Below are 16,185 nucleotides of genomic sequence, written 5' to 3' on the forward strand. Positions count from 1 at the left end.
GATAGGCTGTCTTCACATCCATCTGATGTAAAATCAGATTGTCCTCAGCTGCTTTCTGAACCACTACCCTTACACTGGTCAGATTGGCTGTGGGGGAGAATGTTTCACCATAGTCTATCCCCTCCCTCTGACTGAAACCCTTAGCTACAAACTTTTCGTGGCCTTCTATCCCTTCCTTGATTGAGTACACCCATTTCCCTCCCACTGTCTGTCTGCCCTCTGGCAACTTGGTTAGAGTGAAGGTGTGGTTGTCCTCTAGGGACCTCATTTCCTCATCCATTGCTCTCTCCCATTTACTTGATTCAGGGGACACTATGGCCTCTTTAAAGGTCTGGGGTACCCCACTAACTACTCTGTAGCAGTAATCAACGGTGATGGGTGTACTGTCCTCCTCGTCACTCCCTTTCCGAGCATAGTCTGTCAGATACTTTGGGGATCTGTGTTCCCTCGAGGGGTACCTCCCACTGCTTGGGGCACTTGACGTCACCCTCGGGTGCTCCTCGTCATCGCCCTCTGGGGATGGCTGACTGTCAGCCTGCACGACCGTGCTAAGTACACTGGGCTGATGTGTCTCTGTTTCTACACACCTTACTCTGGAGTCCAGCTCTGGCTCCTCTGTCTGTGTCTCGCCCTCACATGTTGTCTTTGTGACAAACTTGACTAGCCTGTGTTTCTGCACTACCCCTTTACCGGGATAATAAACCAGGAAAGCGGGGCTTCCCTTGTCATGCCCTACAAAGAGTCCTTTTTCACATCTGGACTCAAGCTTTCCTCTGTCCTGCAGGTACGCATAACACACTGATCCAAATCGGTGCATTCTGGCTAGATTACACTTCTTTCCTGTCAGTGCTGTATACAGGGTGGTGCCCGTGTGCTTATTGAAGCACCTGTTTCTAGTGTAAGCGGCTTCTTGCACCGCATAGTGCCATAGGCTCTTAGGTAAGTTACTACCTCCTAGCTTACACCTAGCCATCTCGAAAAGAGTGCGCCATTCTCTCTCTGCCACTCCGTTCTGGTGTGGGGAATATGGACATGACGTCTCGTGTCTTATCCTGTTCTTCCTCAATAGTGATTGGAACTCTCTGTTTGTGAATTCGGTCCCGTTGTCGGACCTCAAACATTTTACTGTACCATAAGGGGCTATGTCCGCCAGGAATTTTCCCGTGGCCTGGAGTGTGTCACTCTTTGCTTTAAGAAAGTAAACAAACACTGCCCCTGTGCACACGTCTGTAAAAGACTGTACATATCTAAAGCCTCCTATGGACTTGTTCCTTACTGGACCGGCAAGATCTGTGTTAACCAACGCAAGTGGTACTTTTACTTTTTCTGTGGGATTTCTGTTTCTCGATTGAGCAAACTTCCCCTTTATGCACACGACACATTCTTTATCAGGTCTACGCTTTTCGCCTTCAATGTGCATGCCCTCTGTCACTGCTTGCAGTTTCAGTAAATCCTCGTAATTACAATGACCCATAATCTCATGCCATGTCTGAATATTGTGGCTGACTGTTACTTTAGACATATCATTGCCATTACACTCTGTTTTCAGGTAATACATTCTCTGATACACCTCTATGTCAAATCGCATACCGTTGGGCTCTACAAGAAAATCTTTACCTTCCATGAAGAACACTCTGGCACTGTTCGCAGTAGCAGCTATTACAGAGAATAGTCCTTGTGGGAACGATTGCACATAGAGAGCGTTCTTTAAGGTCACTGTACGCCGGCGCCCCCCGCTGTCCGTGAGGCATACCTGTGCGTCTCCTCTCTCTTTCGCCAACCCGTAGGTGCGCTTTCCGTCTGCCAGCTCCATGCTGTGTCTCTCCGGGCGGAAAGTTCTGTCAAAGTTCTTGAACTGACTCCTGTCGTTGATGACGTGGGACGATGCATCTGTGTCCACGATCAGTCCCTTCCTTTGGGCCTGTTGCAGCTGCGTTGGCCTGGTGACGTACGCCGTCTCCGCCCTGGGGATGAAGCCCTCTCGTTCCGCTACTCTCCTGTCGTCGCCTCAATCCGTCTCACGCCGACCATCGCCGCCATCTTGTCCATGTGCGTGTTGCGCGCCCTGGTTGCGTTTCTTCATGCACGCTCTGCCTGCGTGCCGCGTGGATCTGCAGGGGCCACACCAGACAGTCCTCGTGCAGTTACTTCTCCGATGGCCTTTCTCTCCGCATCGCCAACACGCCAGTTCCGCCGTGGTCCTGGTCCTCTCCCTTGGCATCGCTCGGGCCTTCAACACCCTCTCTCCCGCCTCCGCGGCGGCTGGGTGGGTATCTTCTGAGGCCTCGACGTTTCTAAACTTCGCACCACCCCGTATACAGCACTGACAGGAAAGAAGTGTAATCTAGTTAGAATGCACCGATTTGAATCAGTGTGTTATGCGTACCTGCAGGACAGGGGAAAGCCCGAGTCCAGATGTGTAAAAGGACTCTTTGTAGGGCACGACAAGGGAAGCCCCGCTTTCCTAGTTTATCATCCCGGTAAAGGGAGAGTGCAGAAACACATGCTAGTCAAGTTTGTCACAAAGACAACATGTGAGAGCGAGACACAGACAGAGGAGCCAGAGCTGGACTCCAGAGTAAGGTGTGTAGAAACAGAGACACATCAGCCCAGTGTACTTAGCACGGTCGTGCAGGCAGACAGACAGCCACCCCCAGAGGGCGATGACGAGGAGCACCCGAGGGTGACGTCAAGTGCCCCAAGCAGTGGGAGGTATCCCTCAAGGGAACACAAACCCCCAAAGTATCTGACAGACTATGCCCGGAAAGGGAGTGACGAGGATGACAGTACACTCACCACCGTTGATTACTGCTACAGGGTAGTCAGTGGGGTACCCCCGACATTTAAGGAGGCCATAGTGTCCCCCGAATCAAGTAAATGGGAGAGAGCAAGGGATGAGGAGATGAGGTCCCTAGAGGACAACCACACCTTTACTCTAACCAAGTTACCAGAGGGCAGACAGACAGTGGGAGGGAAATGATCTATCTGCAGCCTTCGACAGTCAACCATCAGATCCTCCTTGCGGCCCTCGCAGGAATGGGAGTGGCTGGATCTGCGCTGACATGGCTGACATCATACCTCAACGACCGCTCCTACCAAGTGTCATGGAGAGGGACTCTGTCGGCCACCCGCCCCCTGCGGACGGGTGTCCCCCAGGGCTCGGTCCTAGGACCCTTTCTCTTCTCCCTCTACACTAAATCACTGGGTAACATTATCACGTCTCATGGCTTCGCATATCATTGTTATGCCGATGATACTCAACTCTTCCTCTCCTTCCCTCCCTCAGATATCCACGTCTCTGAGCGGATCTCGGCCTGTCTGTCCAACATCTCCGCCTGGATGACGACCAACCACCTCAAACTGAACCTAAGCAAAACAGAATTGCTCCACCTGCCGGCCAAATCCTCTCCCCTGACCGACCTCTCCATCACAGTCGAGAACGCTGTGACCGTGTCCCCGACCGCCAAGAACCTTTGTGTTGCCCTCGACGACCAGTTGAACTTCTCTGCTCACATCGCAGCGACAACCAGAACCTGCAGATTCCTCCTGAGCAACGTCAGAAGGATCCGCCCCAACAGTCATCTCCCGCCTCGACTACTGCAACGCACTGCTAGCTGGCCTCCCGGCCACTGCCACCAAGCCTCTTCAACTCATTCAAAACGCAGCGGCCCGCCTGATCTCAAACCTACCGAAATCGGCCCATGTCACCCCACTTCTTAGGGACCTGCACTGGCTCCCCATTACTGCACGTATCCGCTTCAAGGCCCTCGACCTAGCATACCGTGCAGCAAAGGGAACCGATCCCGCCTGCCTCCGGTCAATGGTTAAATACAGAGGTGGATGATTTACCATGTTCTAAATGATTTAATTATGTGGAAAAGATCCTGAAATGTTTTGACTGATGTAAGAGATGTATAGAGAAGCTGTGGGTAGCCTCATTTGTTAGACAACCTGTACTCGCCCTGACCTATGTTTTGTAGTGAGTAAAAATTGTCACAGTATTTTGCTGACCCCACAGAGAAGCATTGAACTACGTCAAAAACATGTTTTTCATTATCCCAGAGGTGCAGCAGACGAACAGCTGTGGTTCAGAAAGGGCAGCAAGAGTTTAGGACTTAAAGCCCACAGTGATACTATCAACCTGTGAAGCCGAGTGTATGTTTCTAGCTATGACAATGCAGAAATGTGTTTATCTAGAACAACTACTCGAAGTGATGGACACCTATGTATATATGAAGACTGTTGTTTATGAGGGCAACCAGGGAACCATTGTGATTGCTAGGAACTAGGGATGTCCGATATTATCGGCCTACCGATATTATCGGCCTACCGATATTATCGGCCGATATCGGCATTAAAATGTGATATCGGAAAATATCGGTATCGGTTTTCAAAAAATAATAATTTTTTTTCTTCTTTTTTTTACATTTCCATAACCTTTATTTACCCAGGCAAGCAAGTAAGAACAAATTCTGATTTTATTTATTGTCAAAAGTATGCATAATGTTGTGTTAATTCCACAACAAGAGATATGTAATGTTAATTACCTGAAATTATTCCATATAATATTCGATATATGCAAACCCTGCATATATCGGTATCGGTTGATATCGGTTGATATCGGTATCGGAAATTAAGAGTTGGACAATATCGGTATATCGGTATCGGTAAAAAAGCCAATATCGAGCATCCCTACTAGGAACCCAGTGTGCCGACATAGATGTAAACATGTCGTCGATATAGAATATCATCTCATCAGATCTGTCATCAGAGAAGAAAGAATGACACTGATTTATTGTCCAAACGGACGACATGGTAGCAGACACTATGAGGAAACCTGTTCCAAATTGAAATTGAAGAGATTTTCAGAGGTCATGTTTAACGTGTAAATATTGACTGCCATACTCTTTTGATGTTTTGGATTTTATTATTTCCTTTGTAAAATGTTTTTCGGAGAAGTTATCCAGTATGCTAATACAACCCTAAGTGGGAGTGTTGAAGTTAGAGGTTCTATGTAGGATTGTTAGTAACTGTCTAACTGCATATATAATTGTTTCCACTAGAGGGCGCTCTAGGCGGAGCCACTCAAGATACCACCAGGTGGCGAGTATAAATAGAGATGTCTCCTCCCCCTCTATCTCTTTCTCCACCAGCCTCTCAGTGAGAGGAGAACTCATGTTCTGCTGCTCATACCATGTAAATGAATAAACCACGCCGCTTAAAGGCTAAAGATAGAAACCATGCCTTTTGACCACGTTATTGTCGCCCCATAGTCAGATTCTGTCAACACTGGTCACCCTACCACCGACTGAAGATTGTTAAACTGGAGTCAGACAGGGCTCGCAGTCACACACACACACACACGAAAAAAACTCCTCACTGGTCAACCTCCCCGGCGCTTCAGTGCAATCAAACCGAGAGACCGTCTGCGACCCGACACACACACACACACACACACACACACACACACACACACACACACACACACACACACACACACACACACACACACACACACACACACACACACACACACACACACACACACACACACACACACACACACACACACACACACACAATAGGGCTCGCATTCACACACACACATTTTCACTCTGTTGTGTCCAATAGACGAGCGCCCTTTTCGACCGTGTGACATTGTTCAGAAAGTTCGGTGCGCTTGACAAATTGCAATGTGAACGCAGGCGAACCAAATGAAGAATGCAACAATGTTGCAACTTCACCCCCAGAACCGCACAGAGTCCACCAAAACTATATGTGAAAGCAACCTAAAGGAACATTGAGAACTTGAAACTCACATGGTCATGCTGAACCTACAAAAGGCCTTCGACACTGTCAATCACACCATTCTGATTGACAAGCTAAAAGCAATTGGTTCTGCTGGTCTCTGACAAGAACAAGTTACAGGTTGAAAAACCCCTCAGGTCAGAACTCGGCAAAATCTGCATATGGCTCGCTGATAACAAACTATCATTACACATGGGCAAAACAGAGTCCATTCTCTTCGGATCAAATAACAAACTCAGCAAGACCGACGGCTTCTCAGTTACAGTGGGTGACAATATTGTCACGAGGAAAGAAGATATTACCTACCTGGGTTCCATCCTAGAGGCAAATCTTTCCTGTGACAAAATGGCATCCAATGTAATAAAAAAAGTCAACCAACGAACTCGATTCTTGTACCGGATCTCCTCACTGGTAAACAAGAATACCCTGAAGACTCTGGCAGGAGCACTCATTCAAGGGTACTATGACTATGCTTGCACCTCATGGTACCAAAGCACCTCAAAGGCGCTAAAAACAAAATTACAAACATCTCAAAACAAACTGGTCAGACTACTGCTTGACCTTACTCCTAGAACCCACCTCACCCCTGCCCACTTTGACAACCTAGGATGGCTTAGAGTAGACGACAGAGTACAGCAACTTGCAATGGGCCTGGTCTACAAGATACACTACACGACCAAGGTACCCATGTACATGTCAAAATACTTCCCAAAGGACAGTGAATACCACGATCACAACACCAGAGGGAGCTCCACAAATCATGTTAAACCCAGATTCGGCTCAAACAAGGGACTAAACACGTTTCGCAATTATGCCACATCAATGTGGAACGCCCTACCCAAAGCTGTAAAGGAATGTGAATCACTACCCACTTTCAAAAACACTCTCAAAAAACACCTACGGGAGACTGCAACTCGAAACTGGCCCCTGTAAATGTCCTAACACAACCCCCTCCAATGTACAGTAAATTACCAAGTATGGTCTTGTCAATATTCCAATGTACAGTTTTGTTTGTACAGTTGTACAGTGTCCCCCCCCACCCCTCCTACCCAACCTCCCCCCCCCACTCCTACCCAACCCCCCCCCCCCACCCACCCAACCACCTCCAATGTACAGTCCCCCCCCCCCACCTACCCAATCCAATGTACAGTTTCTACGTCAAATGTATATACTTTTTTTCCTGGACTCTTTTTGTATCACAAACAGTACTGTATTTACAAATCTGGTATGTCATAAATATATAGATGTAGCAGTACTGTCTATCTGTATGTCATGTATGTCATATATGTTACGATGAATTGAAAATGGGGGACCCTGATGTAAACAAGACAAAGGTCTTTCTCTGGTCTGCATCCCCTTAACAATTGTATGTATTGAGCTGTACTGTACTGCACCCATTCTGCAATCTGTTAATAAAGTTTTCAATCAATCAATCAATCAATCACATCACCGTACTGACTATCTTGTATTTTGCACTAGAGACTCATATCACTGGACTCTCATCACTGGACTATCTTGTGTTTGTACTTTTTATATTATATTGTATTTGTATCTATACTTTAAGTGAATCTATAGTGTATATAGATACAGGACTGTATAGGACTGTGAAGGTATGCATCCCCCACCCTGTATCCCCCCCCCCCCATGCTGCTCTGACACCCGAATTTCCCCAAGGGGATCAATAAAGGATCATCTTATCTTATCTTGAACACATCAACATTTGGGGAAATTAGCTTACCGTCTTCTCCAGAGAGAGACAAGAAGATAGATACCAGCTTCCTCTCTGTGCGTTCAGTAGAAAGCTATCTGGCTGCACGTTAGCCTAGCTTAGCACAATGAATGGAAGCGGACATGGCCGGTTAGCCTTCGGGAGAGGTGTTATGTTGGACAATGCCTAGGCTAACCGGCTATGTCTGTCTGTCTGTCTGTCTGTCTGTCTGTCTGTCTGTCTGTCTGTCTGTCTGTCTGTCTGTCTGTCTGTCTGTCTGTCTGTCTGTCTGTCTGTCTGTCTGTCTGTCTGTCTGTCTGTCTGTCTGTCTGTCTGTCTGTCTGTCTGTCTGTCTGTCTGTCTGTCTGTCTGTCTGTCTGTCTGTCTGTCTGTCTGTCTGTCTGTCTGTCTGTCTGTCTGTCTGTCTGTCTGTCTGTCTGTCTGTCTGTCTGTCTGACTGACTGACTGACTGACTGACTGACTGACTGACTGACTGACTGACTGACTGACTGACTGACTGACTGACTGACTGACTGACTGACTGACTGACTGACTGACTGACTGACTGACTGACTGACTGACTGACTGACTGACTGACTGACTGACTGACTGACTGACTGACTGACTGACTGACTGACTGACTGACTGACTGACTGACTGACTGACTGACTGACTGACTGACTGACTGACTGACTGACTGACTGACTGACTGACTGACTGACTGACTGACTGACTGACTGACTGACTGACTGACTGACTGACTGACTGACTGACTGACTGACTGACAGACAGACAGACAGACAGACAGACAGACAGACAGACAGACAGACAGACAGACAGACAGACAGACAGACAGACAGACAGACAGACAGACAGACACAGTGGCGGCCGGTGGGTGCTTCGCCACTAGGGGCGCTATACCAAACATTTTGCAAACATGTACAGTTACAGTACCACGCAACAGACTCATGGCAAGACATGAGCGATTCGACTCACGCTCACGGCAATGAATCGGCTCTTATGAACGAGACGCTCAGCTGTTACTACAACAACACACAACCAGTCAAATAAAGTATAGTCTAGACTCTAATTCACAACTTGAAACACAATATATAAATAGAAAAGTTAAACAAAACTCGCCCCGTCTCCAAGCAGATCTCTCCCTCTCTCCTTCTCTCTCTCACACACAGCGTGACGTGGAATCGATTCGTTACACAATCAGACCTATTATATACCAAGAATAACTTCAGTATGAGTACAGGGCTGTACACATATTTTGCATATTGTTAAACGAGCCAAGGCTAGCTATTAAACTATCGATATGAATCGAAAATCTGGGACCCTGATGTAAACAAGACAAACGTCTTTCTCTGGTCTGCATCCCCTTAACAATTGTGTGTATTGAGCCGTACTGTATTGTACCCATTCTGCAATCTGTTAATAAAGTTCTCATTCATTCATTCATTCAAACATAGACGATATTGAACAAGCCATAATCCACGTATTTTCAATCCGAGAGAGCTGCAGTAGTTAAATCAATGAGCCATCGACACAGTCAGTGTGGTAACGTTATTATTGCATCCAAGATTGATACACGGCTGGCTAGGCAGTTGGTAGTCATAGTCTTGTGTTATAAAATAAATAAACAATCAGCAATGTCTCGCTTCATGAATGGCCAGCAGTAGCCTAACAGTACTGCTCCTAAAAAAAACTATTTACAAACGTTAACGTTAACCACAGAGAGAGAGAGAGAGAGAGAGAGAGAGAGAGAGAGAGAGAGAGAGAGAGAGAGCGAGCGAGAGAGAGAGAGACTCACTGTTTAGTTGACACGTCCAGGGCTTGCCTTGATAAAGTGTATAATCCACTGTTGATAGACCACTGTCCACTGTGTCCAGACTGCATCCGCCATATAGCTTGTTAGCCAAGTGTTAGCTTGTTAGCAGCACCACACAACAGTCACAAGTACTTCATTCCTTTGTCCATTTCCGCTCGAACAGACTGTAACCTACCTGGCGTTCTATCGCCATGCTCTAAGACAAACTCTAACCTTAACCAACTTTGAAAGAGTGCCTAAGCTTAACAGTCTAAAGAACTTGCAGTCACGGCACGCTCAGCTGCATGCATCTCACAACAACACAAATCTCTACCACCAACGGAGGACCAACCTAGGAATAACCTAGAATTGGAACATTAGAAATTGGATTCGGCCAATCAGAGATCGTCTCTGTGAAATTCTGCTACGGAAAAAAATACTGGCGTCGGCCAATCAGAGAGCGTCTCCGCGAAATGCGGCTACAGAAATTCTTGACGCTACTGGCTAGACCGCTTCAAATCGCGCCCGGATTCCAACATAATAGTCATATTTCAACGCACAACACGTTATGCACTGATTGGCTGTGACGGATACAGCGATCAAACTGTGACGCGCACTCAGAGCGCTATCGCTTCTAGCCCGGGCCGAGAAATACAAAAAAATAAAAAAAATAAAAAAAACGTGATGTCACTTCCTGCTTAGGAAAACGAGTGTTTTTTTATTTGAGATAATAACGTTATATTGTGCATTGGAAATACAAACATACTTAAAATGAGTAAATAGTATTCATTTTAAACATGTTTATATTATTTATAGGGCTATAAAACTAAAAACTAAAAAGTTTTATTTTCTTCTTCTGTGATTTAACAGCAGCTGGCAGCAGGTGGGTCGGCGCCCTTGCGCCCCTAGTGGCAGAGCCGCCACTGGACAGACAGACAGACAGACAGACAGACAGACAGACAGACAGACAGACAGACAGACAGACAGACAGACAGACAGACAGACAGACAGACAGACATACAGACAGACAGACAGACAGACAGACAGACAGACAGACAGACAGACAGACAGACAGACAGACAGACAGACAGACTTTATTTTGGGAAGCTCTGTGGCACAGTGAGTTCTGCTGTGTGAGTCTGCCTGGTGTGAAGCCATGTTTAATTCACCTCCTTTCAAGCGGCTTACCCAGGCAGCCAGTCCTGCTGACACGGTTCATTGGCCTGGCGGAGTGGGAGGGAGGGAGCAGCTCGCTGCCTTTCAACTGCCATGTTCTGTAACTTGTAATCCCTGCACTAACAGGCAAATATCTTTCTTTGATTAGGGTTAGAAACAAGACAGTCAGTCAGTCAGTCAGTCAGTCAGTCAGTCAGTCAGTCAGTCAGTCAGTCAGTCAGTCAGTCAGTCAGTCAGTCAGTCAGTCAGTCAGTCAGCCAGCCAGTCAGTCAGTCAGTCAGTCAGCCAGTCAGCCAGTCAGCCAGTCAGTCAGTCAGTCAGTCAGTCAGCCAGCCAGTCAGTCAGTCAGTCAGCCAGTCAGCCAGCCAGGGAGCCAGTCAGCCAGCCAGCCAGTCAGCCAGTCAGTCCTTTACTTAGGATTTAGGAACATTTGATATTGTAGGCCAGCATGCTGGGTCCAGCAGAAATTAAGATAGATAACTAAACATATAATGGTCGCAGGCACGTGCACACATAGAGCCCAAGGGGTAATCGAGCACCTGCCCTTTTGTGCCTCATACAAAAGTTCCCCTATCAAAATATTAGGTAAAGAGAGAGAGATGCCCCATATTCCATTGCAGTTTGCACAGCCTCCTCAGCGTGCCTCTCCCCGCGGTCCTATATATCTTATGCATAGCGTGGGTGGTGATGATGATGATGATGATAGAAACCGCTGTGGCGCATATAGTTGAATGCTGGTATTACACTCACTGAGGGACACGAAGAAGTCAAGTCCGATGGGATTTGGGAATCTCAAATACATCGGGATTGGAATTAAAAATGCATTTATATTAAACAATACAGAATATACAGCACTTCTTGGGGTCTGTAGGGTAAGCACTTATTCCCTCCCCCCTGAACATTTATGGAGATGTATGGGCCTTTTAATTCAGTGATAAAAGTGTCTTTCAAGGATAAGTCAGCTCCTGCACTGATTATTATAGTTCAATATTCAATATTTGATGACCAAATCCCCCCAAAAAGCATAAAAAGGGGGCCCCCCTGCCCAAAAAGGGCCCCCAAAAATCGGGCCTCGCTCGCGCTACACACGCTCGCTTCGCACGCACACAGACCTAGTGCCCTTTTCAGCCTTTGAGCACCTGCCCCTCTAAAGTCCTGTGCACGTCCCTGCATTGGTCGTCCTGTAAAAGGTCACTTTAGCTCTCACTCCACATTACTGGTAAACACTATTAATTTCTCCCATAGCTGAGGGAAAAAGGAGCCAACGCACAGCATTTCTTTTTTCTTTTTCACTGATGACATTTATTCAATTCCATTTTTAGATAAATGCTCTCATTCCTTTTCTCAGGTTTTCCACTTTAGTTGAGTCATCTTTCTCCTTCAGAATAGCCACAGAATATTGCTCTTGGTGGCATCTAGTTACATCTAGTGTAATTTCATCTTAGATCTCTCTCTCTCTCTCTCTCTCTCTCTCTCTCTCTCTCTCTCTCTCTCTCTCTCTCTCTCTCTCTCTCTCTCTCTCTCTCTCTCTCTCTCTCTCTCGCACTCTTCCATACAGGCCACAGCCCACCTGATAATATGGAAGATGGCAGATATGAGGAGTTCGTTGTAGATGGCCACAGCCAGGTAGCGTGGCTCGTGGAAGGCAGAGGGCACGGTCCTGACGGCGTAGCACAGGTACACCCCCCAAAGCAGGAAGAGGAACTCAGCTGATGGGGCAAAATAAACAAACAAAACAAAAAGTAAACAACAACAACAGGTAACAAACTTCACCTGACCTGATTTCATAGAGGAAGACATCACAGAGGATGACCTCTCTCCCTCGTTCCTCTCAGCAACTAAGGAAAGGTGAAATTCTGAATTATAAGACATTTGTAAATGTAGAAAAGCACCCGTACAGCCTGCTAATTTCATCCCGTAGCAAACAACAACAACAACAACAAATGTATTGATATATAAAGGTTTGTCATTAACACTTTGGTTGCCTAAGGTTAAATTCATGATATACCATAGATTGCCAGCGCTATTTGTCTATGGAGAAAGTCCCCTTCTTTGCAGGGCTATAACTTTTTAAATTCTATTGCTACATTGCCATTATTAGGGCCCATTCAAAGTCCTATATGTATTGTTCATTGTGTAGCAACGTTAAACTTTTTCATTCACATATTCATAGTAAAGTATGGTCTAATGTATAAGTATGTTTTCATCTCTTTCTGCAGCTTTCTCCAGAACGTGATATATAGCCCCAAATGCATTATATTGATGATGAAATACAGTTTGATGGCAATCAGCGCGATATAAAAAATTCCAACTAGACGTACTTCTAGAAGTTACTACACGTCATCTGATGTTGACCGGATGGGCGAGGGGGCGTTTATAATTCCGTGGGGAGCGTTATACCAATCATCTAATGTGGGTCAAATGTTGATAATAGCAGTTAGTATCTAAGACGGTAACGTTACACGCTGAAACTCACCCCAGTCTCCGCGCGCCGTTGGGCGATCATCGTCGAGTAGACATTTTATCATTATGGGATATATTTTTACCCGGTCCATCTCCAGCTTGTATAATGGTATATACGTCCAAATCATGTTGTTTATCGAGTTATTGCCAATCGATCACCGTGTAGCGTGACGAGCCAGAGTCCCATGAACCATAGCGAGCGCCCGGAAGTACTACGGTCGTCATGACAACCTCTATTCAACATCCTGTTTTGGCGATTGCGCCGATCGGCCACCAGATGGCGCTCCTGAACCGCCAGAGAGCTCAGTGGGTCCTGCTGGTGGATCTCAGGCCAGCGGAGGGACATTATGAATCCGATCGCAGATTTTTGAAATATTGATATAAGGACGCTGTACAGCGTCCCCCGGCAACTTTAGCATGGCCAGCAAAGACGTGAAAAGACGTGTCCCGGCACTCAAAGTGTTAAAGAAGTCAAATTTGTTATGCTTTCTGCACTGCTCTTTCAATATTGCTCCTAACCTGAGGAATCCAGAGGCTCTCACTGCAAACTGTATAGTGTGCAAGAGCTTCTGGGGAGAGCGCACAGTACATATTTTGTGTGCAGGAAGTGGAAGGCTCTGAGGGGGAGGTATTCGCCTCCCTTTATTGCAATGCCACAGTGAATTATTCATAGACAGGAAACAGTTTTTCCTGTCACAAAAAAAACAAATTGAGATGCAAGATAACAACTTTTAGGTGTTTACTTTCCTCGCAGAAGGCCAGCAATGCATTTATTATTTAAATCCACTACAAAAAACCTTCTAGCATTGTATTCCCACTGTTTGTGGCATTGCATGGAATATCTGTGTAGTTCTCTGTCTTCCAACATGGCTGCCTGTAACATAGTGATTATCTTACTACAAAATAACAATTCCTTCAATGGGAACTACTTGGTGTGCAATTCTACTTGTTTGTATCTTTAAGGTATTTATTTGATCCAGAACTCATCCTATTGGGTATTGGTATTGTGTGTGTCTTTTTTATGATTATGATTTAACATAGCAACTAGTGTTTTGTACATGGCAATGGAAGAGACTATGGTTGCTATGTACAAAACAACCGTTGCTATGTATGAGAAATACATAAACAAAAACATAATGCTCTTTTGTTATTTCTGGATCTTATAAACAAGTCACAGTGGTAATATCACAGTAATATCATGATTTTCCAGTGTTCTATCTACTCTACCACTGCACAGAAATCAGGCATTTCCTTTTGAAAGTAGTTACCAATGGATGCTGGTAGCCATACTGTAAAAAAATAACTACACAGGTATTCTGTACAAAGCCTCTGTTAACCCATAGCTGTCGATCAAGAATTAATATGTTAAGATTCCTAATTTCAGGAGGGATTTCATCTGTCTCCGGCCACAAATGAACAGACAGACAAACCGATCCCGGGGGGTTTAGTACTGTACTGAATAATATTTATTCATATTCATATCCCAATGTGGAGGGAAGTCCTTCAAACAAAAAAGAAAAAGAAAGACAGGTTGGTGCCATTTTTTTTTATTAGCCATAGGCCTGTACTCATAATCAATCAATGTTTTCAACTCGAGACCCACATTGAATGGTTTGTTTTATCCTGAGACTCAAGTCCAAACCTGCTGATATATGTGGGGACCCACCAGAAGGACCGAACCATAGTTTACGAAACGCTGATTTCCATGTGTGCATACTGTACATGATTTGGCACTGCATTCAACACTGCACTCCTGTGTCCATAGCAATACACCTGCCAAGTGTGAAGTTGATGGATGAACGGTTCTTTAGATATGCGTACAATTTGTTGTTATAGTGCCACCATCTGGCCAAATGGCACCAAAGACACTGACTGCACTCCCTTTACTTGGGTCATCAGCAATTCACCGCCAAAAACACTTCACCAAAAAAAACAATGCTGATTTATTTTGCACATAATCTGATGTCAACCAGTGATGTCATCCGGGACATTGAATTATTGCGTTAACTCTTTCAGCGCCAATCACGACTATAGTCGGGTTATCTCGCCATGCGTTGATCGTTTTCATCGTTTTTTCTTTTATTCGATTTTAATATTCTATACAGTCTCACGGACCTCGGTGTATCATTGGGACTCATTCTGAGACCTCATGATTGCAATGCCGGCCGAATCCTGCTAGGTGGCAGTATTGCTTACCCTTTGAAACCTTATTTCACACTGTGTGTTACATTTTATATGGTCCGGGCGGAGAAATGGGACCCGGGCAAGTGAAAGTCTTCATTCGAGCCACTTGGAACGCGTCCAGCACACTTGATGCATAGTTTGTCCCATTTCATGTCAGGGACCCGATGGACATCAATACTGCAAATCACGATCAGACCATTGGAATACCCTGCTGCTAGAAGCATTTTGGATAAAAGTATTCTGTACTTCTGTATGACAACAATGTATGCCTTTCAAATGTTAAATGATAAATGATTAAATGATACACACTCAAATCTACGCTCTCTCATCCTGCTTTCCACAACGCAACAATATTATTAAACAGCAGCTCTGTCATTGAAGTGGGAAAAGTGAGCCGTATTGTATATTAGTACATTGCATAGTATATTGTATATTGTATGGTAACTCAGTTACTTCTATTCTGCATCGAACATGTACATTTATCCAAAATGCTTCTTACTGTTACTGTTAGAGACGCCGCCGCGAGTGTCGCCACAGCAGGGCGCAGCGAATATTTGAAAGGCATACATTGTTGTCATACAGAAGTACAGAATACTTTTATCCAAAATGCTTCTTACTGTTACTGTTAGAGACGCCGCCGCGAGCGTCGCCACAGCAGGGCGCAGCGGCAAGCCTGGCGCTGCCGCGGGGGCGTGCCACGGCGTGTCACGTGGCCGTCGCGGCCAATCAGGCGAACCCGGAAACCGAAATCCGACTAAATCCGTTGCGGAAGTGATACACGCCCCCCGTACACCACCCTCCGGGTGTCTCACTCGTCCGGATCCACAACCACGGGTCACCACGCGCACCTAGGTTCACAACCATGGGTTGCCACACACACCCCCACTCACCGACCACGGATTGACTACATGGGCTTCAACAGCCTTAGGTCTGCACTACCATAGATATAAACACGTTGGCTGCTGGCCAACGGAGACAGATGTTGCCACAAGACGGCCATCTTGCTGCAGGGCAGCACGCTCACTCATAACAT

General features: G+C 45.9%; 1 protein-coding gene across 1 annotated transcript in view; it reads right to left on the minus strand.

Moving 5' to 3' along the window:
* gpr158b (G protein-coupled receptor 158b) overlaps nucleotides 1-16,185 on the minus strand; it is a gene marked incomplete at both ends in the record, with an annotated part of 501,095 nt that overhangs the window by 18,540 nt on the left and 466,370 nt on the right. The window contains one exon of the mRNA XM_084327721.1: nucleotides 12,076-12,214. Coding sequence (XP_084183847.1) covers nucleotides 12,076-12,214 — 139 coding nt within the window. The remainder of the gene's footprint in view (nucleotides 1-12,075; nucleotides 12,215-16,185) is intronic.

The sequence above is a fragment of the Notolepis coatsorum genome, assembly GCF_963971535.1.
Source record: "Notolepis coatsorum genome assembly, chromosome: 13".
NCBI classification, from domain to species: domain Eukaryota; kingdom Metazoa; phylum Chordata; class Actinopteri; order Aulopiformes; family Paralepididae; genus Notolepis; species Notolepis coatsorum.